The sequence below is a fragment of the Coffea eugenioides genome, chromosome 2, assembly GCF_003713205.1.
Source record: "Coffea eugenioides isolate CCC68of chromosome 2, Ceug_1.0, whole genome shotgun sequence".
NCBI classification, from domain to species: Eukaryota; Viridiplantae; Streptophyta; class Magnoliopsida; order Gentianales; family Rubiaceae; genus Coffea; species Coffea eugenioides.
Genome location: NC_040036.1, coordinates 12917404 through 12942335, shown reverse-complemented (window position 1 = coordinate 12942335; position 24932 = coordinate 12917404). Strand labels below are relative to the sequence as shown.

General features: G+C 35.6%; 3 protein-coding genes and 1 pseudogene across 3 annotated transcripts; 3 read left to right on the top strand and 1 right to left on the bottom strand.

Annotated features, from left to right (window-relative positions):
* LOC113754491 (E3 ubiquitin-protein ligase RMA3-like) lies at positions 1 to 2216 on the top strand. Its single transcript, XM_027298941.1, has 2 exons — positions 1 to 239; positions 1294 to 2216. Exon 2 carries the CDS (start codon positions 1331 to 1333, stop codon positions 2051 to 2053), a length of 723 nt encoding a protein of 240 aa, XP_027154742.1. The 5' UTR covers positions 1 to 239; positions 1294 to 1330; the 3' UTR covers positions 2054 to 2216.
* Positions 2217 to 5119: 2903 nt separating this feature from the next.
* Positions 5120 to 8603, bottom strand: LOC113762642 (annotated as a pseudogene).
* Positions 8604 to 15316: 6713 nt separating this feature from the next.
* On the top strand, positions 15317 to 18442 carry LOC113763309 (heat stress transcription factor B-2a-like). Its single transcript, XM_027307078.1, has 2 exons — positions 15317 to 15679; positions 17825 to 18442. Exons 1-2 carry the CDS (start codon positions 15389 to 15391, stop codon positions 18164 to 18166), a joined length of 633 nt encoding a protein of 210 aa, XP_027162879.1. The 5' UTR covers positions 15317 to 15388; the 3' UTR covers positions 18167 to 18442.
* Positions 18443 to 21607: 3165 nt separating this feature from the next.
* On the top strand, positions 21608 to 24778 carry LOC113762386 (pentatricopeptide repeat-containing protein At4g21705, mitochondrial). Its single transcript, XM_027305827.1, has 2 exons — positions 21608 to 21972; positions 23124 to 24778. The coding sequence occupies exons 1-2, from the start codon at positions 21631 to 21633 to the stop codon at positions 24201 to 24203; spliced, it is 1422 nt and encodes a 473-aa protein (XP_027161628.1). The 5' UTR covers positions 21608 to 21630; the 3' UTR covers positions 24204 to 24778.
* The last annotated feature ends 154 nt before the right edge of the window (positions 24779 to 24932 follow it).

The window sequence follows — 24932 nt, the reverse complement described above, 5'->3', positions numbered from 1 at the left end:
TAAGGCCATCAGCTCTTCAAGTGCCAACTACCACCACCGTCCTCCGTTCCCCACCTTAACTTCATCAAGGCTACACTCATTCTCATTTTTTTCTGAAAAAATCCTACTGGGTTACTCCTGAGATTCTCTGAACAACTCCAGATTTATCAGATCTTCTCTCAAGAAGAGCCATTGAAGCACTAGAAAGCTGAACAGCTCCTTCTTGGAACAAGAATCCATCAAATTTTTTTTCTTTTTAGGTGTGTATCCTTGATCATCTTTATTGTGTATCCTTGGCTAGTATTTTTTCTTTTGTTAGTCTGGGGAACTTTTGTATTGGCCTTATGTGGTAGCTCTGCAAGTTCTACGTTAACATGTTGGAGCAAGAGACTAATTTTGCATAGTTGTTAAAGATCATGTTAATGTAAAATTTAATTTTCTGTAAGTTAATGCGGAATATTCACTTAGATCCATTTCTTTAAGGATTGGTTTTTGCTTGTGAATTGTGATGCTGAGCTTTTTAGTTGGTTATTAGTATGAGAATTGAAACAAATTATTGGGATAGATGCTGGTGATTTTGCGTGGATGAACGGTATTAAAGTAGTATTTGAATTGATTTCTGCGGAGATCTTCAAGATTTGATTTTTCTCTTAAATTTTACAAGATATGCTACTGTATAGTGTATAGGACCACTTGGAAATTATATGTCTGAAACTTCTATGTGCTTTGCCTGCCAATTTTGTCGCCTGTCTAAACAGAAGCCAACAAGCCCTTTTACTTTTCTAGTTTCCCTGTAACTTTTCAATTTCTTCAATTTGGTTGATCACTAGGGTGTTGAGATGGAAATCTTTCTGCTAATTGGAGATTCATTTATGAAAAAAAAAATTAACTAAAGAGCTGCTAGTATTCAGAAATTTGAAGGAGTCTTCTGTGAAGGATCACATGTATTATCTTTTGGAGGCGTGCCTCCATCCTTTGTTTGTTTACCTACTAATTTCCTTTTGTTTGTTTACTAAATTCGTGCTGATGGGCCCTTTATTTTTGTTGATTCATGCATCATGTTTTTGGATATTGTTTAAACACCCAACCACCAAACACGACTAAAAATACTGAGTTGTACCCAAGAAAGATGCATTTACTCATCTCTTCCTAACTTATTTGGCCGTCTAGCATCTTTTGGCCATGTCTTGACTTGTTGGTCTCCATATGCAATCTTGATGCTCTTTTGACCTTTACTTGTGTTTTCGGTTTCGAAAGCCGATCTCTCGAGGCACTCAAATAAAACATTGTTGTTTTCTGATTGTCTCTTTTCAGACAAAACAATCCTAGGCTGATAGAAGATTGTCAAATCATGGCTATGGAATTTGAGCAACAACTGGCACAAGATTTGAAATCCATCCCCGCTTCAAAAATAGCAGACTCCGAGAAGGCATCTGCCTGCTTTGATTGTAGCATCTGCTTAGAATCAGCGAACGATCCAGTTGTTACCTTCTGTGGGCACCTCTACTGTTGGCCCTGCATTTATAAGTGGCTAGAGTTGCAGATGTCTTCTCTTACTCAAGATGAGTGCACATACTGCCCAATTTGCAAGGCCGAAATTTCCCAAGAATCCCTTGTGCCCCTTTATGGCCGTGGCCGAAGCCTCTCTGAACCTGTGTCTGACGACAAAGTGACCTCTTCAAGTAAGGTCATGGCAATACCTCCTAGACCAAACGCATCTGCTAGACAAGCTCAGGCGACTTCCGCCAATCTTCGCCAACAGCTGCCATCTAACAGTCCTTCCCTGAATCTACAAACTGATCCGACAGCCCCGAGTGAGAGTGAGGATTCCAGTTCACCTGCATTAACGGTCCCACTGGCGGTTTGTCATCCTATGAATGGAAACTATGGAGAGATGATATATGCTAGGGCATTTGGTAACTGGGAGAGCTTTTATACATTTCCCAATTCATACCATACAGAGGGAAGTGCCAGCCCCAGGGTGAGAAGGCAGGAGATACAAGCTCACAAATCCTTAAACAGAATATCAGTTTTTCTCTTCTGTTGGATTCTATTGTGCCTTTTTGTATTCTAGTCTTGTGCTTTAGCATCGATGACGAAAATGTTTAGCTTAGGTATCCCTCCTCCCCTGACCTCTTTGTACAAATGGATCTCAGAGGCATGTCAATAACCTTCGATTGTTACGACATGGTATGTAATATATGATGATCTGTGGTAATACCCACAATTTTTGCCAAGTCTTGGATGGTTTTCGTTTCTGCTCGAACTTTGATCCTGCCATAGAAGAACTTGAGACTACAACTTGTTTCTGTGCTTAGTTTTGCAATTTGATTCCATCAGATAATATGCGGATAGATTGGCCGGTCAAGCTTAATTCTCTCTTATGAAACGAACATAAAACCATTTTTTTTTGAATTTCAATCTCTAAATACGTTTCTCAATACTCGTGTAAGATCTTGATTCCAAAAATTAAGACCTTGCACAAGGTCTTGGTTAATTAGGAGGCCTTCTAGGAGCTTATAGTTTTTGGCTCTTAAGTTTAATTTTCCCTAGCTCCGTTTGCCTTCTCTCTTACGATTGTTTATTTCTCAGGAGAATGAAGGGGTGGGTTGATTAAAATGGCGAAACTCTTGATCTCCAACCAAGATAGTCGAGCGAAATCGCGGTCAAAGATCAAAAAGATTCTAGTGGAGGCTTTAGCACGGGTTTGATTAAATGTTATAAATGATGCGAACATAGGCTTAGTTCTGGTGTTAGATTAAACTCTTACTTATCATATTATTAAGATACCGTGTAAAACCATGTGAAAATGACAAGTCGAAGGTAAGTAGCGGCCCAAGGACTTCTTTGTGCAAAAAATGTCGGCAGATCATAGGTCGTTCAACACTCTTTATCTAGGTGTTGGTGTGTTGTGCACCTTATGTGATGGAATTATTTTGATACTCATCAATCATCATCATGCGTTGAAGATGTTTTTTTTTTTGTTTTCAATGTACTTTGCTGTATTTCAGAATAGTATGGCTCTGTTTGGGTTCTCCATTTTTGAATAACAATCAACGCTCAATTTTTTCTATTATTTTCTTATTTCACATATATCATATCACAAAAAATGCTACCCACCAAAGCTCAATGGTTAATTTAAAAATTTTGAATGGGGTATTAAAACATCGGCAAAGCTCATTGTAATGTACTTTTACCATTTTAGCTACAATAAAACAATAATAATACCATCTTGATTTTACAGTATGATTTGACCATGCGTTGTCGTATGCATCTGAAGTCAAGTGCCAGCGTCTAAAATCGTGGGGGACCTATGTGAATGAGTATTTATTTTTTTAATTTTTTTTTTGGAGGTGTGGGGAGCTTAATTTTTTTATCCCAGATGGTAATATGTTCAAATAAAACCTAGTATGAAATGAATGACATTTTATTTTGTGGAATTACTTAATTACCGTTTCATTATAATCAACAAAGAAAGAAAATGAAACAAAAAAGATACTACTATTGTAATGATCATTTAAACTCGTTTTAATCTTATTTGTTACTACATTTTTTTTATGTTACAACTGCGTTATAGTTTGCCTATTGATCCGTTTTGGTTAGAAATTTTATTTCGGTCAAGACAAAATACTTACCTAGCATAATAATTAATTTTTGACTAATGAAAACGTTCTAATTGGACAAATAAGAGCTCCACAATCTTGTTTGCAACATTTTCATATGCCAAAGAACCTTACTTTGTTTGTTTTTTTTTTTTAACCTTTTCTAAATAGGGGAGGATAAAACTAGTTGAATCATGATTATTAATGTTAGAATAATATATAAACAAAAATAACTCTAAAAACATCCTCTCTCTTCTTCTACCCTCTTTTTCCTCCTCTTCTCCTTCCCTCCTTTTCCTTCCCCTTCCCTTTCCGGCCACAATCGCCGCCCCTCCTACCTCCACCTCTCCAAGCTGTCCACAACTAGATCGAGAAGCGGAAAGGAGGGGAGGGGCAGGAAAAGGGAAAGAAAGGGGAAGGAAAGAGGAGAGAGGGAGGACAAAGGAGAAGAGGAGAAAAAGGGCGGAGAAAAAGGGAAGAGGAGTTGGGAAGAGGTGACAGCGGCAGTGAGTGATAGTATTAATTTTTAAAAAATACACTAAAATATATTTTAACTTTACAAATATCTCAAAATCTATTTCAAAAATAGCACAAAAAATATTTACAATAAAATTTTTTTATATACATTATTATAATAAAATATTTTAAAAATAATTTTAAAAACAACTAATCCAAACGGAGTGAATATTCAATAAACTTCCACTGTAAACTTATCCTTTTGCATAGATGTATGGCCCATTCTAAAAAAGTTTCATCCAATGTACCAAACCCCGAATTTAGTTCCATAATCCAACTACCCAATGGGTTTTTAGTATTATCTTTAGAAGTCCGGTCTCTGATAGCAAGGATCGATTGAACTGAACAATAATAATTATAGATCTCGTACTGAAATGGAAGACACAAGAAGCCAAAATGTTGTGCATTGGAAGCTCTAATTCTCTTCAAAGATTGCGCAAAACGAGCCCAAATGGCAGATTGTCATCATCAAACTTTTCTTCTCATTTTACATGATATCCTATCACAGCAGATGATCAGCGTTGCAAATCTTTCAGTGTCTGACAAATGGATTGTCAGCATTTGATACAATTGCATCCATTTTCGGATAAGAATAATGGATTTGCCAGAATGATGTAAGCTACGCATCAAGCTGATTCAGCTGGAAAAAGGACATCTTGAATTATCAAGTTGATACCCTTCTCAGGTTATCTCTTGGTTGGAAGCTTTTTCAGGTTGAATATTCTTCATATTACATAATTGAGACATAATTTCATGGGCCATGAGAGTAGAACCAGAGTCCAATAAACTACTTATCCCAATCAAGAAGGTGTAGCTTGGCCCTTGATATGTAGGGACAAAAATGAAATTACTAGTAGTTGATTGTACCACGTTCATTGATGAAGGCAGATGCAAGAATCAGATCGGGCATTGTAGGGCATGCAAGGAGGATTCACCTCTTAAACATTTGACAAGGACTCCCATGTGAAATCTGATATACAGGTGTTGGCAGGCAGTGAGAGAATCCCTCCACGCCTAGGGGTACAAGAGTTGTTCACCACTTGATTAAAATTCAATTCATCATTTTTGGATAAGTGTCGAACCTACCCAAGTACAATATATCTAGCTTCAATTCCATACCTAACTTGGAATGTTCTGATATCTAGAGTACGGAAAATATAAGTGTCATATCAAACAGCAATATATATGATCCCCAAGAGGCTAGTTAGGGGTCAAATAACTGCTTAAACACCTTAAAGTGAAGTCTATGTTGCTACTAAACCACTTCGCCGTGACAACAAGGCTGTTAACATAATATGAAGAGTTGAATAACTGCATATTTACCTGGTGAGTGATGACTAACTGCAGTAAGTGACACTACAAGGAATTGAATCAAATGTACTAGGCAGCCTTGAAAACATTACCTGAAATTGAGCTATCATGAGCGGTTGAAAACCCAATCAGCAAGGTGTATGTATCATTATATATATGCTCTTCATAATGTAATGCCGTTCAAGAAATTGAAAACTTGATGCTGCAATTTCTTCAATATCAGCCATGCAATCGAGATTGAGATTCACCAGACTTGATAAAATCCATGGAGCTATCCTGAACAGCCAGTGAACATAAGCTCTCTTTCTTTATAAGCTTTATGAACTCCTCTGACTTTTCCACATCCCCCCTCTCCATATGTTCCAGACAGGTGTTCAATGTTTCTGTATTAGGCTTGTGATCAGGAGGGCATTTCAAGATTGCCTTCTTCAATGCTTCCACAGCTTTTGAAATTTGATTATCCTTTATGTATCCAAGTGCCATATAAAACCATGTTGTTGCAAAAGGTTCACCCCCTTCTGATAACCCCTTGTCTATAAGGGCCTCAGCCTTCTCCAATTCCCCATTTCTGCAATAAGCATGTATCAAAACATTTGGAACCCGAAAATCATAGGATAATCCCCTTGATTCCCATTCTTTAAAGATGTCCTCAATGCCTCCAACGTCGCCAAAGCTCAGTAGTGAGCTCATCATGGTCATGTAACCCTTGTTATTGATCTTCTGTTTTTGCTTGTACATTTCCCATATTCGGAGCACATCATCTCTCCTCTGCATTCCAGCATACAATTTGAGCAGGAAATCATACGGAAATTTTCCTTTCCTTGTGGTTACTGCTAATTCCTCCATTTTCTTCAAAATTGGCAAAGCTTTATCCAACTGACCAACTTTTAAGTACCCCTGGGCTACAAGCCTACAACAGCATAGGCACTAAAGTCTGGAACAATCAGCGGATCAATTTCCACCATCTAGCAATTTTATCTACACCTTCAGCATCAGAAGCAGCCGCATAAGCACTTAACCGGATGGTGAGGGTGAATGGGTCAAATTTAATTCCCCTTCCTTCCATTTCATTCATTAGATCATCTAGCTTCTTACAGTTTCCCAAGCCATAATGGAGATTCATCATGAGATTGTAGGGTAGTGGTGAATTAGCATACCCCATTTCCCTCATTTTCTGCATTAAGGCCTCTGCTTTTTCCGCTGATTTTTCATGGACATAACAGTTAAGGAGGGCTATGTGAGTATTAAAGCCTTTTAGCTTACTAGTGACATTATTGAAACAGTTCTCAGCTTCCTTCAAGCCATGTACTCTGTGAATCAAATTAATTTGAATGGAAGCATCCAGCTCTCTCAAAGGCATGTATCTTTTTTCGGTCATCCACCGTGATACCTAAACATAAATTTGATACAGAATGGAATCATAAGATGAAGGCAACATGACTATAAAATTTTTTTTGTACTTTCTACATTTAGGAATATCATACATAAGAACATTAGGAGTCCATTTTCATTCAGCTTCGTTCCTTAAAGCAGATGCCCTGCTGCATAAGAAGGTTAAATTTGGCTAACATTCACAACATACAGAGAATGTTATATTCACCTCACCCCTACTGAGTTAACAACTGAACTTCAAGCAAGCAAATCAACCGTCCCCATCAACATTTCGAGAATTCAATTCCTAGTCACAGCAACACCTCTCATGATACTGCTCTAGTCAGAAGGAAAGGAAGAATCAAAAAGCAAGTTATTTTATCCTTCCCCCTTCCGATCAACCTGACAGGCATATGAATCCACCTATAATTCAATTGTACCGAGTACGGACCAAAGGAGAGAAAGCAGCCATTCTGTCACAGCTACAACTTTGCCACTGTGCTGCTTTATCATGCTACCATAGACGGTTTCTTTACCAGCACAAACTATTCCATAGCTTCATGTGATTGAATATGCTAAAGAAATTTTCCAGTTTTCTATCTAAAGTTTGTTAAGGAAAGACAGGAGCCCATTGAAGAAAGAAATAATAGAAAACTGGCTGGCCAGGTGCCAAGATCAAGCTTCACAAATAGCTAAAATTCAGTAATTTCAATTTTCAGATATATCTGCGACAATGACTACACCTGCAGAAGCATGATGATGTTCACACAAAAGGAGTTACATAAAGTGCGGAAGGTTCATACACGGACTGGGCTTCAAGCTAGTAATTGTGTAGGTTCCATAATTAGTTGCTCCATATTCTAGATTTAAGTATTTGGAACTCCAATTGGATGCATGGTATGTTTCACAAAATTGAAACAGAATGCTTCTTAAGTTTTCTTCAATTAAGTTGGTTGCTTTACTGGGAGCAGTGCCCATATGATTCACGGTTCTTATTCTCAGACAGTGCATGATAAGGTGCAAACAATACTTCGCCCATGAATCTAATGTACGCCAAATTTGGGCTCTTGACCTCCTACTCTTCGCAACCATCAAGTCCAATGAAAGGTCCAAAGTTAATCCAAACTGTTTCATTCGGTCTGTGACAATGATGTTTGATTTGATGTGCAAATGGATTAGGAAAAGAAAAATAAGCTGGGGAAGGAGAAAAAAAATGAGAAATAGTAACGTCGATCTCCTGGCAGTCGACCCTAACTAAAAGTTGATTATTGAGAAATTTAACTTCTATATTTCTGGAAACCAAGTATGATTATCCACTTCTTTTAAAATTTTTTTACCCATTTACTCATAATAGGAAAAATATCCACAAGCATATAGTCCAACGGAAACAGGAAAACAATACAGAAATTGCATTTCAGTACAAGAAAATGGCAAGGAAGCAAGAGAAAAAGAATGCAAAACCTCGAGGGCATGTTTGTATCTTTTGTATGCTTTCAATTCCTTTATGATGCTCTCTAGCTATTCTTTGTGGACAGGTCTTCCTTCGGCAGCCCACTGATCAAGCACAGGCACCACTGAGATTTTTGGATCACCCAGAGGTGAAATTCTTTTGTAAAGATTGTTTGAAGGGTCAGATCGGTCGAGGGATTTTGGTGATCTTGTGCAAAAGAAATGCCTAAACATTTTCTGCGAAGCAGATTTTGAGAGCTGACTAAGGGGATTGGGGAAAAGAATGTTCATTTTTTGGATTGGAGGGACAGAGTGACAGAAGGCCAGAGCAAATTAGTTTGGGTTTTAAGAAGCACGAGGCCGAGAAGGGTTTATGAAATTTGGACCTTCAATTTAGAAGCCAGCCATTACCGTGGCCCCCTAAGCAGAACTCCCTGCTAAGTACAGAGCCTCCTCTCTTTTTTTTTTTCTTTTTTTTTTAATTTATTTATTTTTGGTAGGGTGGGTGTTATAATTCATAAACGGGGTTAATTGTAATTTACCCACTAAAGTCATATCCTGATTTTTCACTTTACCTCCTAACTTTCATTTTGTGTCACTTAACCCCTAAAAGATAAAAATTCCCCTTTGCTATATAATTGTTTTCTTTTTTTTTATTTGTCTCTCATCTCTTTTTTATGTTAAAATAGTTTTCTTTTTTTTTCAAATTTTTATTTATAAGAAAATAATATATTTCTCTAACAAAAAATTTTAGGATGTTTGTTCCCTAATTTACAAAACTGAAAAAACTGTATATTTTTTACAAATCAATTTCATCTATTTTCAAATTTAAGAAATCAAGCAAAAAATATATTCTATTTTATTATAATTACACTATTCACCGTCAATTACCCATTTTTACAATTACACCTTCACATGTTAGTATTGGGCCTTTTTTTGTTGATTTTCCTATAATAAGTTTTTGCTTATTAGGATATTTTTTATTTGCCATTTTTTAAAAATTACTCAATTATTAATGTATTCGCTAATATGCATGCTCATCTCATACGAAGCTTTATTACCATCAATTAGAGTGGTCAATATCAAATTGCATGTTAAGGTTCAATAATTAAGGAAAGCAAAAGTTTTGAAAATAAAAACTTAGCATATACTAAAGGAATATTTTTGTCTCTTAGGGATTTAAGTGATAAAAAATAAATGTTAAGAGGAAAAGTGAGAATCACGGAATGCTTTAATTGTTATTATCATAAATAAAAACAATCAACCGTGGATAGATAAAGTGGAGAAAACAGTAGATGGATAAAAAGGAGAAACTAGCAAGTTTTTTGTTTCTTTTTAAAAACATTTTTTCCCTACATCGTGCGGTCTGGAATGCTTGATTAGTTATCCTTTGAACGGATCAATCTTGCAGCCCTAGTATTTTCTCAAAATTTTTTGTGATTTTCTTTGCATTGTTTAGCAAGTGAGTAATTATGATCATTTTTGGTGTAAAATAGTGGACTTCAATTTCGACATACACGAGTTATAAATGTGGCTTAGACAAGACATTTATCTTTTCTTTCCCTCAAAGATGGCTTAAAATTAGAGATTCCTTTGAGTTTTTACGCTAACGTTTTTACCCAATCTTGAAAAAATTTTAACTTTGATCCTAAAATATTATCAACTGATATTACTTAGGGTGCAAGTGAATGCAAACTACTATCGAGTAGCTTGGCACCCAACTCATAAAAAAACTTGCTTTGTTTGTGGAAATCAAGCTCGATCTTGAATTCAATCAACTTGAGTAGTAAATTTAACTCAAATTTGAGTTATAAAATTATAAACTTATTGAGCTTTTACTTATACAGTTTATATTTTTTAACATAAAATTACTTATAAATCCTTCTTACAAACGAAACTGTCTTATTTTGTCCATCGACTCGATTCAAAATCCTGAATAAATGTTTGTTACCCATGGCATCTTAACCTGGCTTTCTATTTGCTCTACCAAAATGTTATATTTTCATTGAGTTTGATGAATATAAGAGGGAGAATGAGTTTCTGGGCCAAGTTAATTGAAGTACAAGGCCTCAAAACGATGAAAGGCCTGAACTCCTCCAACATTGCTTTCCAGACCATTTCAACCTCTCAGCAAACTCAAGTGATGCCAAATTCCGAAATATTTCTTGTCCAAACAGTTATTTCATCCCTAATTTGTGTCAACTGAGGAAGGACTTAATAACAAGGCCTTAGTTTGGGTCTGCCATACAACCAAATGACCCAAATTTCGTGCATGTTCGAGAACCATTTTGATTTCTAGCTTCTTTTACCAAGTCTCTTGGGTTTCACTGAAAAAAATATATATATATATCTTTGTTGACTAAGATGAGTCTGATTTCCCTTTCTGAGCTCTGATTAATTTCAAAGTCGTAGGCACAGTTAACGTTGTAAATCTTGGGACGTGGTACTTAATTAAGTTTTGGTGATATTTTGGAGACAAACACTGATATATTTTTGATTTGTAAAAGAAGATCTGAATGAAGTTAATTATAGTGGTTAAGGTTGAATTCTAAGATTTAGAAGTTCTGGGTACAAAATTTCCTTCTCCTTTCTTGCTTCTTAAATCCTACCTTTCCTCTATTAAATTTTGGATGATTCTATATTTTATCATTCATTGAACACAAAGTAAAAGCGCATCATTACATTTTTTTTTTTGTGTGTGAGAGCTATTTGATGGAATTGTTTGTCCCAGTCTTTCTGGGGCTAATAAATACGCCCCTTCTTCTAGTCAAAACCCTCAAGAACAACAATAAAAAGATGTCAGATTTTCAAGTCAACATTCATAATCCAGTTTGAGTCAAGTCTTTTTAATCAGGTTCCAAACTTCTTTATTCACATTTTAGTGATTTACAACTGCAGGGGCTAATAATACAAAGTATAATAATGTTCCAACTACAGACTTTGGCAACATAGCCAACTTCACGCTTGATCACGAACAAACCTAACCTACCTGTGCCGCAGGGTGGATGGAGACAATTATAATCATATTTCATAGTTTAATTTGAAACAAGATATATAGGCAGCTACCAATTAACCTATTGTCAAAGAAAAGAATTCGTGATTCATATGTGTATATATCTGTTTATATGCACCAAATAAATTTTACATAACACATAATTCCGTCGTGCAAAGCTAAAGATTCGGATGGTGATTCTATTGGATAAATTTTTAAGACTATTATGCGAGTTCCTGATGTGAGAAGTTTTTCTCTTTCTAAGCTAACGCAAGCAAGGACACGAATACGCAGTTGAATTCAATTTCAAGGGCATGTCATGCATGGAAAAGTCTCCGAGTGAAACCATTTTTTAATCTGTATATGCCTCCAGGCTTGTCTTCTCCAGACCAAGTTCCATATATAGCTTGAATCTATTACAACATTCAGGATTGAATAAGCATAATATATTGCATGAATTAGGAGTTTCACGATCGAAGACGTTTTTTTTGAGAAGAAAGCTATAGTTTTTTTTTTTTTTTTTTTTTGGGGGAGTTCAACACTTCAATTCAATGGGCATAAAGCCATAAACCACGAAAAATAGTCTCCAAAGGGGACCCAGAGCGCATAGTCAAATCAGGTTTGCTACCAACTTACTTTTATATCCTCATGGCACCTGATTTCTTTTGCGTATGTTTTTTGTATTTTGGTTTTTTGTTCAGGGGTGGATGTTTTTGCCTGTTAGTTCTTGGTGTCCGGTTCCACATTTCAATGGAAGCTGCATGTGCTTGATTTCCTTGACTCGTACTTGATTTAGAATTTTTCTACACTTGACAAAAAATATGTTTTACCATAGAGCAAGGAAAACATAAAATCATGAAATCTTTCTGTTCGTTGCAGCAATTGTTGCAAGAAATTAGAAACTCTTCTTCCAAAGGCAAAGGTTAGACGAATGATGTGGGCTGATGAATGTAACAACATTGTTAAATTTACACGTTTTCTTTCCTTTGGTACGACTAGGTTTAGATGCATGTCAATTCTAGAGTTATATTATTATTAGTAAATTCAAGAGAATAAACCTATTTGCAAAATATATTAGATCAGACGCCGGATCCAAATTAAACAAAATGACCAACCACCTATATTTGTCCACTTCATATTTTTAAATTTGATTCAAATATGATTTTATTACCTGAATAATAACCAGGACAACGACCAAAATGAATTCTTGTTAGCAGTCATAGTTGAATATAATTCACATTAATTAATATGTGAAGCGTAACATTAAAAAAATCATTGACTTGTAAAATGATATTCATTTTTGTACGCTAGAGTACCAATTTTTACAAATTAGTAGAATTACCACGAAGGCAGTATTTTGTACTCCGTATGTTGGGGAAAGTACACCGCTATTGGATCGCAACGGATTTTCTGTCCCATATCCTGTGCCACTTTTTATTATATTGCTATTTCTCCTACATAAATATTATGTTTTAGTTCTTTTTTTTTCCTTAAGATTCAATAACTATTAATTGAATAAAAAATAAATACGACAGGTTCAAAAAAGCAATACATAATAGAAAATTAAAAAATACAGCAGAAAATTCATTAAAAAATCCCATTTTTTTATGCATTTTGATTTTTTGAGTTTGTTAAATATTGTGTGCTACTCAATTAATAGTTATTGAATCTTAAGAAAAAAAAAAGAACTAAAACATGATATTTATGTACAAGAAATAGTAATATAATAAAAAGTGGGACAGAGAGTGGCACAAGATGTGGGACAGAAGATCGTTGCGCTGGATCGCAACGGATTTTCTGTCCCATATCCTGTGCCACTTTTTATTATATTGCTATTTCTCCTACATAAATATTATGTTTTAGTTCTTTTTTTTTCCTTAAGATTCAATAACTATTAATTGAATAAAAAATAAATACGACAGGTTCAAAAAAGCAATACATAATAGAAAATTAAAAAATACAGCAGAAAATTCATTAAAAAATCCCATTTTTTTATGCATTTTGATTTTTTGAGTTTGTTAAATATTGTGTGCTACTCAATTAATAGTTATTGAATCTTAAGAAAAAAAAAAGAACTAAAACATGATATTTATGTACAAGAAATAGTAATATAATAAAAAGTGGGACAGAGAGTGGCACAAGATGTGGGACAGAAGATCGTTGCGCTATTGGATCCATTTTCTGTTTTTTGGAGCTGAAAAGTGAAAAACGCATATGACATCAGTCGCCGCCACAGTCTTCTAAATTGAAGTCAGCTTTCGCGGCCCTTCCTCAAATTTCCGTGAGTTCTTCGAATTCTTTCGCGGCACATATATGTTACTTTCAACGCATCATCGCTAAGGAAGATGGAAGCTTTTTTGTCACGGTCGTGCAGTTTGTGTTGGGGCCGTGCAGTGTGATCTTTTGCCTTTGAGGAAGAAAGATTTTGTGTGGACAAAAGAAAAAACACCACTTTATTCTGACTTCTATATAGTGCCGTCTTTATTGAAGTAATGAATTTCCCTTTTGTGTTCTTCTCGTTTCCAAAAAGGAGGAGGAGGAGGAGGAGGAGGGGGGGGGAGAGGGAGAGGGGAGCATAACTTTGTGTTTATGATAAATTTTATTTTATTTGCTAGGAAAATTAAGGGCAGTTTTTTGGGATGTGATCAATACTAATTTTCAATTGAATAACTGCATTTAGATTTTAACTGTGCATGTGATTATCAACATTTTGGATCCCAAAATTAAAATTTTGCGAATACATCAAGTTAATAATAATTGGGTTAATTCCAATTAACCCCCTCAAAGCATGCTTCTTCTTCAAATTGCCCGTCTCAATGTTTAATTGAACCCATCCACTTCCTATGCTATTATAATTGTCCTAATTATGTACGATTGGTTGAACAGGTCAATCTCAGGCTAAAATTTTATGTGCAACTGAAATGGTTTCGTGAACCGACCAAATTACCCTCTTCATACTATATAAAATTTCCCAAGAATGCTTTGAACAAAAATTTTAAACTAATAAATTGAGTCAAGATGAACTCTATAATTACACACATTGTAATTAAGAACTTTAGAATAAGACATAAAAGACAATCTACTTAACAATTACATTTTTCAATACATTTTTAAGTTGTAGCAAAGATTCAAAATATAGTAGCGATAAACTAATATATATATATATATATCAAAATATGCTTCAATTATGATAATAAACCAAAAGTTGCACAAAATTAAAGAATAACTAGATTGTTTTAAAAATTCTTCATCAAGACGAGTAAGTAATTAAAAAATTTGGTAGTTAAGAACTTGGGGGTAATTTAGTCATTCTACGAAACCATGTGCTTTTGCACATGACCGATTCGACCAAATATTAGGCTTTTTGATCCAATTGTATTCGATTGAGAAAGTTATAACAGCATGCCATACTAGCACAGGGGGCGAATTGGTTCAATCAAATGTTCAGAGGGGCAACATGAGAAGAAGGCAGTTTTTGAGGCGATTTAATAAATTGATGATACCTAGGAACTCTAGTTGATTCTTTTTTTGTCTCACCATGCATTTAATCTAATACTAGTACTAACTACAGAAATCAGTCACTTAAAGCTAGCTGTACTTCAAGATGAGTATTCGAGTTAGTTATGTTGAGAGTAATTAAGTAAACTATTTGTCATGTGAATCCGACTCTTTATAGGAAATTGACTGTAAATTACACTCTATCTTCTTCTTCTACTTCGGCGACCGCACTAATTGTGCCACCGATTAATCTTTCCGGACGAGAAAGACATCCTTTTGGATTGGTTGGTCTATGAATCACTAAATGGCATTTCATTGACATATTCAAATTACACGTCTCCCAAACTTATAATAGACACCACGAAAATTCTACTATCCTTTCAAACGAAGTAACCAATAATATCCAAAGCAAAAGATGGAAAAATATCCACTTTCGGACTATGTCTCTTTGGGTCCCCCTTGCGAAAAGCGTAGAAATATGCACTCAGTCGACAAAGAAAGCGACAAGAACAGTGCGACGAAAGAAAGATATATAGTACTGCCCGTATTAGTAGCATCTTCCACAGATGACAGAACTAGTAGTTTCCAAGAAGCGGGTCCATAATTATTAAGCAGAAGAGAATATGCATTCAAACAGTAGAACTGCTTGAGTTCTCTAGACAATTCAAGAATGGCTAGAGAGCGAAGGAGACCAATCGTGGGGCAGTCGTCATCTTCTTCATCGAGGATTAAGAGCCCGGCTCCATTTCTATCCAAGACCTATGACCTTTTGGAGGAGGAAGAAGAGAGGGGTCGCAGGGAAGCAATTGAAAGAGGAAGCTGGGGCCAAAGGGTAGTGTCATGGACCGCTGATGGAACCGGTTTTGTTGTTTGGTCTCCTGCTGAGTTTTCTGAGCTCATGTTGCCTAGATATTTCAAGCATAATAATTTCTCTAGCTTCATTCGACAGCTCAATACCTATGTGAGTCTCCCTCTTCCTTGACTCCATAATTGTGTGTGTGTGTGTGTGTGTTGTCTTCTCTCTGATTAATTTGCATATTAATGGCCCTTTTTGATAATCCTCCTTCTCAAGTTTGACATATTTTGCAGTTTGCATGTATCATGTGGGTGTTTGTGTGGCTTCTCTTTGTGGCTCAGTTCAGCACATATTCTATATTCCATAGCCAGAATGCATGAAGATAAAGTGAAAATGCCTTAGTCAAGAGTTAGAATGAATATTCAGGCTTGATGTGAAGGACACTTTACAGGAGAGTGGTTAATTAAATCTTGAATTCATGAACGTCTAATTTGATCTATTATCGTGTAATTAACAGGGATGAGAAAAGTAAAGTTACTATTGGTTGTTTTACATGCATCATCCTCGGGCCATTCTGCAGTAGAGAAAAGTAATTTGATTTAATCTTGATTTGATGCGTCAAGAATATTAGTAGGATATGTTGCCTCTAAACACTTTTGGAAGATGAGAGGCTAACTTGGAATAATTATTGTTTTGGGAACAAATGCATACGAAACCTTAATGTGTGAAAGATGTCGGCTGATTTGACTGTGTGCAAGCATAGGGATAAACACGAACAAAACTTTGGAAAACACAATCCAATAAGTTGTCAAGCTATTCATTTCACACAAAACTTTGCAAAGTTGAGTGGTTTTTTCTTTGAGAAGAGTTTCCAAAATTTTTTTAAAAAGTCCAAATAAGCTGTCAAGCTTTTCATTCAACACAAAATGATGAAATGTTCTTTAAAATAGAAGATTGTTCGGAATAAATTCTTTAGAATAATAGTGTAATTTTTTTGTAAGGTAATACATGCAAAATACAAATGTGATTAAGAAGATAGAAAAAAAAATTTGATTGGAAAACATGTTCATTATGCAACAAAAAAACATTTTTTTCCCATATGATTACTTCTCCAGACAAACCCTTCTCGCATGGACCAATTCCTAACAAACTCAATAATCTTCTTTAAGCTTTCCATTGATTGACTTTGCTCTGATGGGCTGGTATTTGTTTTTTTTCTTTTTCTAACAAATTATTAATTGTTTTGAAATATGAAATGAAAAAGGTGGCTGCGTTGTCGTAATATTAACCATTTCTTGGCAGTATAACCACAGCAGTCAAAACAATCACACTGCTGGTTTGGAATCTTAGGAGAATAAGAATAAATGTTTTGACTTAATTCGCCGTAGAATAACAAAGCACTTGTTTAGAATACACTCAAGTCTAAATGTGAATGCTCAGTTTCTTTATAGAAGGCCAACGTAGACTCGGAAGGTTTCCACATTCCTGATTCCACAATAAATTTAGTAGTTGGAAAAAGAAGGTATCTAATCGTTTATCCTCTTCCTCCTACAGGAAAAGATTATTTAATGCATCTTGTTGTTAGTTCTGCTTTGAAGATTCCGTTTGAAAAACAAATTGAGAATTCTTTTGACTATTTGTCGTTTAATTAGTACCAGTAATCTACTGCACTACTTAGCACCGAAACTTCCTATACTTAATTAATACTATGTGTATAGTCATAATATATACTCCTCTTCTTGGTTCCAATTCCAACTATTATCGTAGGTCGAGGTGCCAAAGCAGCCAAACACGAAGAAGATCAGATGATAAATGCTTTTGAGTTTGGTCAACATGAATGGTTTTTGAAATCAGTACTATGGTGTTTACGTTTAGCGAACAGCATATGATTTTCCGCAATGAAATGACAATCCCACCAACTTTCAAGAAGTACGATATTGTTGTTTATGCTTTATAGTAAATCTTTCAACGTTAAGGCCATTTTGCAATTCTCACCATATGGCATTGATTCTTTGTTTTTTTTTTTGGGTTGTTTTTTGACCTAATATTCCAAAATCATAATAATGGTTCGTTAACGCTGTAGCTCTTCCATATTCCATAATCATAAGGACTGTGTACCCTATTCTTTAATGGTTAGTATTTTTTAAGACTGAACAAACTTTTAAGGGCCAAAGTGAAAATTAGTGAAAGTTGAAGATAGAGTAGTGTATTTTTTGAATTCAACTACACCACGTACTCTTTTTTTTTTTTTTTTTTGGTACAAATCCCAGAAGAGAACTAACAAGAATGTCAATTCTGGTTTCTTCATAGGGATTCAAGAAAACAGCATCTAAGAGATGGGAATTCCAGCACGAGAAATTCCAGAAGGGGTGCCGGCATCTGCTGTCGGAGATACACCGGAAGAAGTGCGAGCCCAGCGCCTTTCCTCAGTATCTGAAAGCATCAGAAGAGAGTAACAACAGCCCTTCATCCACGGTTGAGGAAAATAATACTACTCGTCTGCTACTCATGCAGGAAAACAAGAATCTGAAGAAAGAAAGAATGGAGCTCCAAATGCAGATAGCCCACTTCAAAACACTGGAGCTGAAGTTGATGGAGTGCCTTTCTTTTTACTGGGACGATCACCACAATAAAGTCAGGAGGTTATGCTAGCTGCTTCGGACCATGGTTGGTTGTTGGAGGTTGGGGATTTGGGATGCAATAATGGACTATTTATTTATGTTTGCTGTCCCTTTGGTTCATTGAACTTTAGAACCATTGTGGTTAGTCTTTTTCCTGGTTTGAGTCGAATTCAAAAAGGCAATCTGCATGAAATCTTATGCAAAGATTGTCTGTAGGAATAGTTTATGATGGTAATAGCAAGCAACTTGTATATTTGACTTCAAGCTTAAATATTGATGAAAGCACATATACTCAGCCCGCTTTCCGCACTGCTTTTTTTTTTTTTTTTTTTTTTTTATCTATTGGCCCGTTTGGTTCTGGTTAATTATTCTTTGTATTTAATCAGAATGGATTACGTCGCTTTTTAATTTTAAGTTGCTTTACTTTTGGATATAGACACCTCAATTATTCGAAAAACAATTGTTTAGCATTAAATGCTGACATTTTGAGTCATAAGTAGAAATCAAAAATTTTTTAATGCCACTGAGAAAAATCAGACCAAGAAACATGGGATTCAAAAACTTCTCACCAATAACATATATTTGATCTAGGTTCATGATTGGCTCATATGGTTTTGTAATACTAGCATTTTTCTGATTTACAGGTTTGCCTACCTCGTAAATGGGGCACGTTCACCAGTTATTTAACACACAAATCAAATCATGGTGCAGCATGAGTAAAACAAGCCATAAGTGAAAATGGGATAGTCAAGAATTATTTTGTCACCCCTCAGTTAGTGGTAAGTTCAGTTTTGGCAACCTCATGAATCACGATTTCATCTATTGGGGGGCAAAAAAAAAACAAGAAGAAAATAGTACTACTAGACCTGTGGGTGAATTGGTTAAGGTGCATGATATTAGGTTCCATGCAACAAAAGCACGACTCCTTTCTTGATTCTTCAAGCACATGAGCAGCTTCGTTCTTGTTCTTCTCTAGCAGCAAGGCCACGTACTCAGCCCAGTCTGGGTTCGGTCCGGTGGTTGTAGCCCATGAGCAGCTTCGATTCTCTGTCACGCAGTGGGATTAGTTGGGGCGTACTCTAGCACTGTGAAGAAAAAAAAAAAAAAAAAGCCAAGGCCACGTACTCATGAAATGATTGAATTGCGGGCGAAAAGAAAAGAAACAAGGCAAGGACTTCAATATATGCTCCTCTCTCCGTCCCACTTTAATAATTCTGTTTTTCTTTTTTATCTGTGTCAAATTGTAATCAATTTTTCAATTGAAGAATGTCGTTATCTTTTAATTTCTCTAAAATACCCTTATTCAATGTAGGTTGTTATTAGTATAAACTACCTTATTTAATATAGATTGTTAACCTACCCCATTTAATACATTTAGATTTTTCAAAACATATTGATATATGAAAAGCCAACTCTGTTATTCTTTCAAGCCAAAATGTGAAATAATGTAAAATGAGGATTGATTCTTTCTTGATCATCAATTCAAGTTCTCATAAACCATCAATTCAAGTTCTCATAAATAATTAATATAAAGTTGTACTCTATTTAATGTAAGGATATTTTAGAAAAATAGCAATCTAAATTTATTATTCCAACAAAATTAACTACTTTTTCTTAAATTGTGTAGAAAAAAAAAACTAGGACTATCAAAATGGGACAGAGGAAGTATAAATTAACAATGTTAATTAAGCAATATACACATATTCCTACAGAATCTTTTCCAAGTTGGCTGAATAGATTAGCCAAAAATGATGAAGGAGCAATGTAAATGTTTTTGTCATTAATGGAAGTTTTGTTATCGTCTGAAAAAAGAATTAAGCAATATTCCTTTATAAATGTCGTTATAGCTGCAACGGGACGGGAGTCACGGGACGATGAGTCCATGACCATAACATTAAAGAATAAATCCCAAAACCAATGACCCGTTTGTGGTAGAAATGGAACAGAATGATTTCGTTTCTTTTTTGGAAAGTTGGACTTGTGTTTAAATGTAAACACGGTCAAAATGCAGAAAAATTGGCTATTGGAGAATGCGACTAATGAAGGTCAAGACCTCGTGCTTAGAAGAGGTTCTACATAACTAATGGTGAAGGTGATTTTCAATACTTGCCCTTGGGTATAAATTATAAGTGTAGAATATTAAGTTAATTTGTATGATCAACTTTTACTAGCATTTTTTTTTTTTTTTGTGTGGATAGAATGCACCATACTCAGTAACGTCTTGTAATTTGGGTAAATGTGCAAAGTGAATAAAAATATATAAATAGACACCACCATTTGTTAGAATTAGTTCACTGTCCCGCGGCAAGTTATTAAATTTCACAAGTACATTCTTCCCTTTTCGCAATCAATCTCACCAAATTATGTAAGGAATTGATTGGTATTTTTGATGTCGACGAAGAAAGTAAGGAAATTGTAATATTTTTAAATCTACCCCCAAATTCTTGCTTTTTTTTTTTTTGGGTCTTAAAACACTTTGCGGGTATTTTGGCTAGAAAAAAAAATGACAAAATACTATTAATTTTCAAAAAATCCACACATTAGGTTTGTGACCCTCAAAGCATCTATAAAGTTACATTTTCCTCCGTCCTGCTTTTTTACATAAAGTACAAGTGAGTATTAAGTAAATTTCAAAAATCACGAAAGAAATTATGTGTTTAATTGCTCAACCACGAGAAAAAGTAATAAAATTTGCCAACAATTTCATACACACAGTTAAAATGATGTTTATGATTTTTATGAAGGAAAAATAGTAATATACTATAAAAAAAAAATGAAATAGAAAGTGGCATAGGAGGTGGGACGGAAGATCCATTATGGTTAAAGTGCATGCTTAGACCATCTAAAAATTTATTATGGGAGCATCAACAAAGAAACCATCTATTGTATATGTAATACCAATTCCATGAGCAACTTAAAAGACTCAAACTAATAACAACCTTAAGACAATTTGATGAATGTGGACTATTATGGTATGTTGATTTTTTAAAACTTTTTTTCGTCTAGGATGGGAGTGTTTTTTAAAAACTAGTTTTTCAAATACAATAAATATTTTTAAAAAGTGCTCTAAAAGGTAATCTAAAAATTAGTTTAAATTTTTTTAAAATTTTAAAAAATATTTCAAAATATATTCTAAAAACTCTTCTACTCTTAAATATTTCAAAATATTTTTTGAAAATATCCCAAAATATAATCTAAAAACTCTGCTACAGCACAATTTTTTAAAAACACCTCAAAAACAGCCAATCCAAATAGATACGAATCACACGCGATAATTTCAAAAACATGTTTGTATAGTCAATTGAGATAACTTTAGGATGACAAGTCACCCGAACAATAGCAAATTGGAGATCTGATGCAGGGACTTAACTGAAATCTTTCTGACTTTAGTGGGCAAGTTTGATATTGACCAGTTACAATATAACCCGTTCCACTCTTCATATTCCTCATCAAAGCCCCTGCCACCTTAATTCAGAACTTCAAACAAAGGAACAAATGCTGAAAATGCAATCACTGAGCCGTCGACTATCCCTGTTTCAAACCCTAATTTCAGTCAATTCCCGCGTAAAAAACACTCAGAAATTCTACTGCACCAATCAAATAGTAATTAACAGTAGTAGGGGTGGCAACCAGAGCAACAGGGAGGGGGAGGAGATCAGGAAGAAGGAGAAGAAAGAGACGCTCTACTCCAGAATCAGCCCGTTGGGAAATCCTAAAACCAAAATTGGACCAGTTCTGGACCAATGGGTCGAAAGCGGCCAGAAAGTTCGATTCGCGGAGCTTCTTCGCATCATTCACGACCTCCGCAAACGCAGTCGATTCTCTCACGCCCTCCAGGTACTTCCATAATGCTAACTACTCTGTCTTCTTGTTCTTCTTCTTCTTTCTTTCATTTTTCTGGTTGATTGTTGCAAAAATTGTTTCTTTATTGAATTGGTTTTTTTTTTTTTCAAAATTTGTCCTAAATTCTGAAAGTTGCTGTCAATTGTCAAATGCTATCCCCTTTACTTCACTACTTCCTTAAACTGAACTCCTTATGCTAAACTTTCATGTATATTAGTTGGAAGTAAGAGGGGTAGTATTCGGCGTATGCAACTTAATAGTTTCCCTGAACTTTGGACCAAGCCTTGTAGTGCTTGTGAGTGCCTTCAACTATTAGTTCATCATGTGCGCATATATCAAGGCTTTTAACCGAAAAAAAAATGAATTTAAGCTTTTTCTTGTCAATAAATAGAAACAAATGTTAGGCGGATTGGGGTGGTCATGTGTATCTACTCTCTCCTATGTAGTGGAGAAGTTTCTTTTTCTTGGCAGGGCTTTGACATGACATTTTATGAAGACATAATGGGAATTCGCATGGAAATGGTGATTGTTAGAATATGTTTTCGAACAACCTCTTTCGGAATATGAAAGCCTTACAAGAGCTGTGGGCTGCATGTTTCTCTGAAGTCTTGTGCGATATGTGGAGTTGTTTTCACTTTTTCCTCACTGACGTTTTCTTTCTTTCTTTCTTTTCTTTTTACACTAAAAGTGCAAATTATTGTTCATTTCTTCTACGGGTAACTTTAAATGAAACACAGATTGGCATGAACCGCCTGGAATTCAAAGAGATCCTGGGTTTTCCAGACCTAAATTCTGTAATAAAACGAGCTTTTAGGGTTCCTGCTGTAGTGGTACCTAGTTACCTCGGGTTGCCTTGGGACAATACCACCAAACCATTCCAGAGAAATATTGGCCCAATCCTTGGTTTTCTTTTTCGCTGTAATTAACTGAAGTTCTACATTTTATATTTTGAGTGTTGTTCAGAGGCTGTCACTCGTATTGTAGCACAAGTCTAAACTTCAAAACTTTTCTTTGTCATCTCTTAAGTTGCTGATTAACAGAATTACATGTTTGTTTGGATGGCTGCTTGAAAGTTACAGAATTAAGTTGTGACTCATGCAAAGAAAAGTCAAACTGAGAAACTGCTTTCTGATTTTAATTAATAGGTCTGTGAATGGATGAAAAAGAGTGGCATGTTCACGTATTCACCGACCGAGCATGCTGTGCAGCTTGATCTGATTGGTAGAGTACATGGATATCTTTCTGCAGAAAATTATTTTACTGACTTGAGTGAAGAAGATAAAACAGAAAAGACATATGGTGCTCTCCTGCATTCCTATGCACGCCAGCGCCAATCTGATAAGTCATTGTCTCTTCTGCAGATGATGAAAGAGAAAGGTCTTAGCTTATCATCTGTTGCATACAATGATATCATGCTCCTTTATACCAAGGTTGCTCAACATGAAAAAGTCCCTGATGTGCTAATTCAGATGCAAGACAATGGGGTTTCTCCTGATAATTTGAGTTATAGACTCTGCATTAACTCTTTCGGTGTGAGGTCGGACATGGATGGCATTAAGAATGTTTTGCGCGAAATGGAATACCAACCCAACATCAGCATGGACTGGAACACATATGCAGTTGTTGCAAATTTCTATATCAAGGAAGGCCTAAAAGATGAGGCAAATATTTATCTTCAAAGAGCTGAGAAGATACTGGACAATAATGACGCTGAAGGTTATAACCATCTTATCTCACTGCATGCTAATCTGGGAAACAAGGCTCAGGTCTTTAGATTATGGGCGCTAGAGAAAAACACCTTTAAAAAGCGTATCAACAAGGATTACCTAAATATGCTGAAGAGTCTGGTGAGGATTGATGAGTTTGAATCAGCACTGGAATGCCTAAAGGAGTGGGAGTCATCTGGCAACTGCTATGATTTTCGAGTGCCAAACACAATAATTTTGGGATACATAGAGAAGGGGCTTTGTGAGAAGGCTGAGGCTATGCTTAAAGGTTTGATGGGTGAAGGGAAAGCACATATGCCAGAGAGTTGGGGAAGATTATCAGCGGGCTACCTGCACAAGGATGAGATGGAGAAGGCTGTGGAATGCATGAAAGTTGCTTTGTCTTTTTGTGGAGAGAGGAAAGGATGGAAGCCTGATCCAAGTGTCCTTACAAAACTAAACAACTTTTTAGGAGATAAGGGAAGCATGGAAGATACTGAAGCATTAATAAGAGCATGATCAATGTCGTACGTGAAAGTTGAATACTTGTTATGCTTGAATCTGATAATATGCGTTCAAGTGGTGGTGAAGAGGTGCACTGGCAGCTGATTCTTTTGAAAAGAATGGAAGCCGATTCAGAAAAAGATAATGGTGTACTAGGAGGTTATCAACCCAGATGAAGAGGTTAAAGGTTATGCAGGTTGGGTTGGATTAATGTTGCTAGCAAGTTTTACCACATCTTACTACTATCGTGTCAGTTAAGGGAAAGCAAACCTTATTTGGAGACTAGTTGAATTTTGCTTGGCTCTTGTTAGGATTCATTGCGCAAGGTAGTTTCAATAAACGATTCCATTGATGACTGGCTTTGTGAAGTTCATCGCTAAGCACTATGATCAAGGCATGCCCTCAACCGGGGAGGGGTCTGCTTAGAGTGTAACATATATTGATGGTGGTACTCGTGGTTTATTTATAGAATTTTCTGCAATGAACATGGCTCCGGAGCACATCTTCTGATGTTGGCTAAGGATCAAACTAGATATTCTTGTATCTTCGTTACGTTCATGGGAAAGCAAAATGGCAAGCTTATTGCACCATCTGTTTCTGATTTTTACTATTCATGAATCATGCTTTTTAATGAAATTCAGGAGCCAATACTCAACCAAAAAAAATTTAAAATAAAAAAGTCAGGGGCCAAGGCGGAAAATATCTGGTGATGGAAACTGGAACTGCAAATTTAGGGTTGTTTTC

Excerpts from the sequence above, each read along its gene's own strand:
- LOC113754491 (XM_027298941.1), top strand. The coding sequence starts at position 1,331 with ATGGCTATGGAATTTGAGCAACAACTGGCACAAGATTTGAAATCCATC.
- LOC113763309 (XM_027307078.1), top strand. The coding sequence starts at position 15,389 with ATGGCTAGAGAGCGAAGGAGACCAATCGTGGGGCAGTCGTCATCTTCT. Across the intron at positions 15,680-17,824 it reads TTCGACAGCTCAATACCTAT|GGATTCAAGAAAACAGCATC; the intron begins GTGAGTCTCCCT and ends GTTTCTTCATAG.
- LOC113762386 (XM_027305827.1), top strand. The coding sequence starts at position 21,631 with ATGCTGAAAATGCAATCACTGAGCCGTCGACTATCCCTGTTTCAAACC. Across the intron at positions 21,973-23,123 it reads GATTCTCTCACGCCCTCCAG|GTCTGTGAATGGATGAAAAA; the intron begins GTACTTCCATAA and ends TTTAATTAATAG.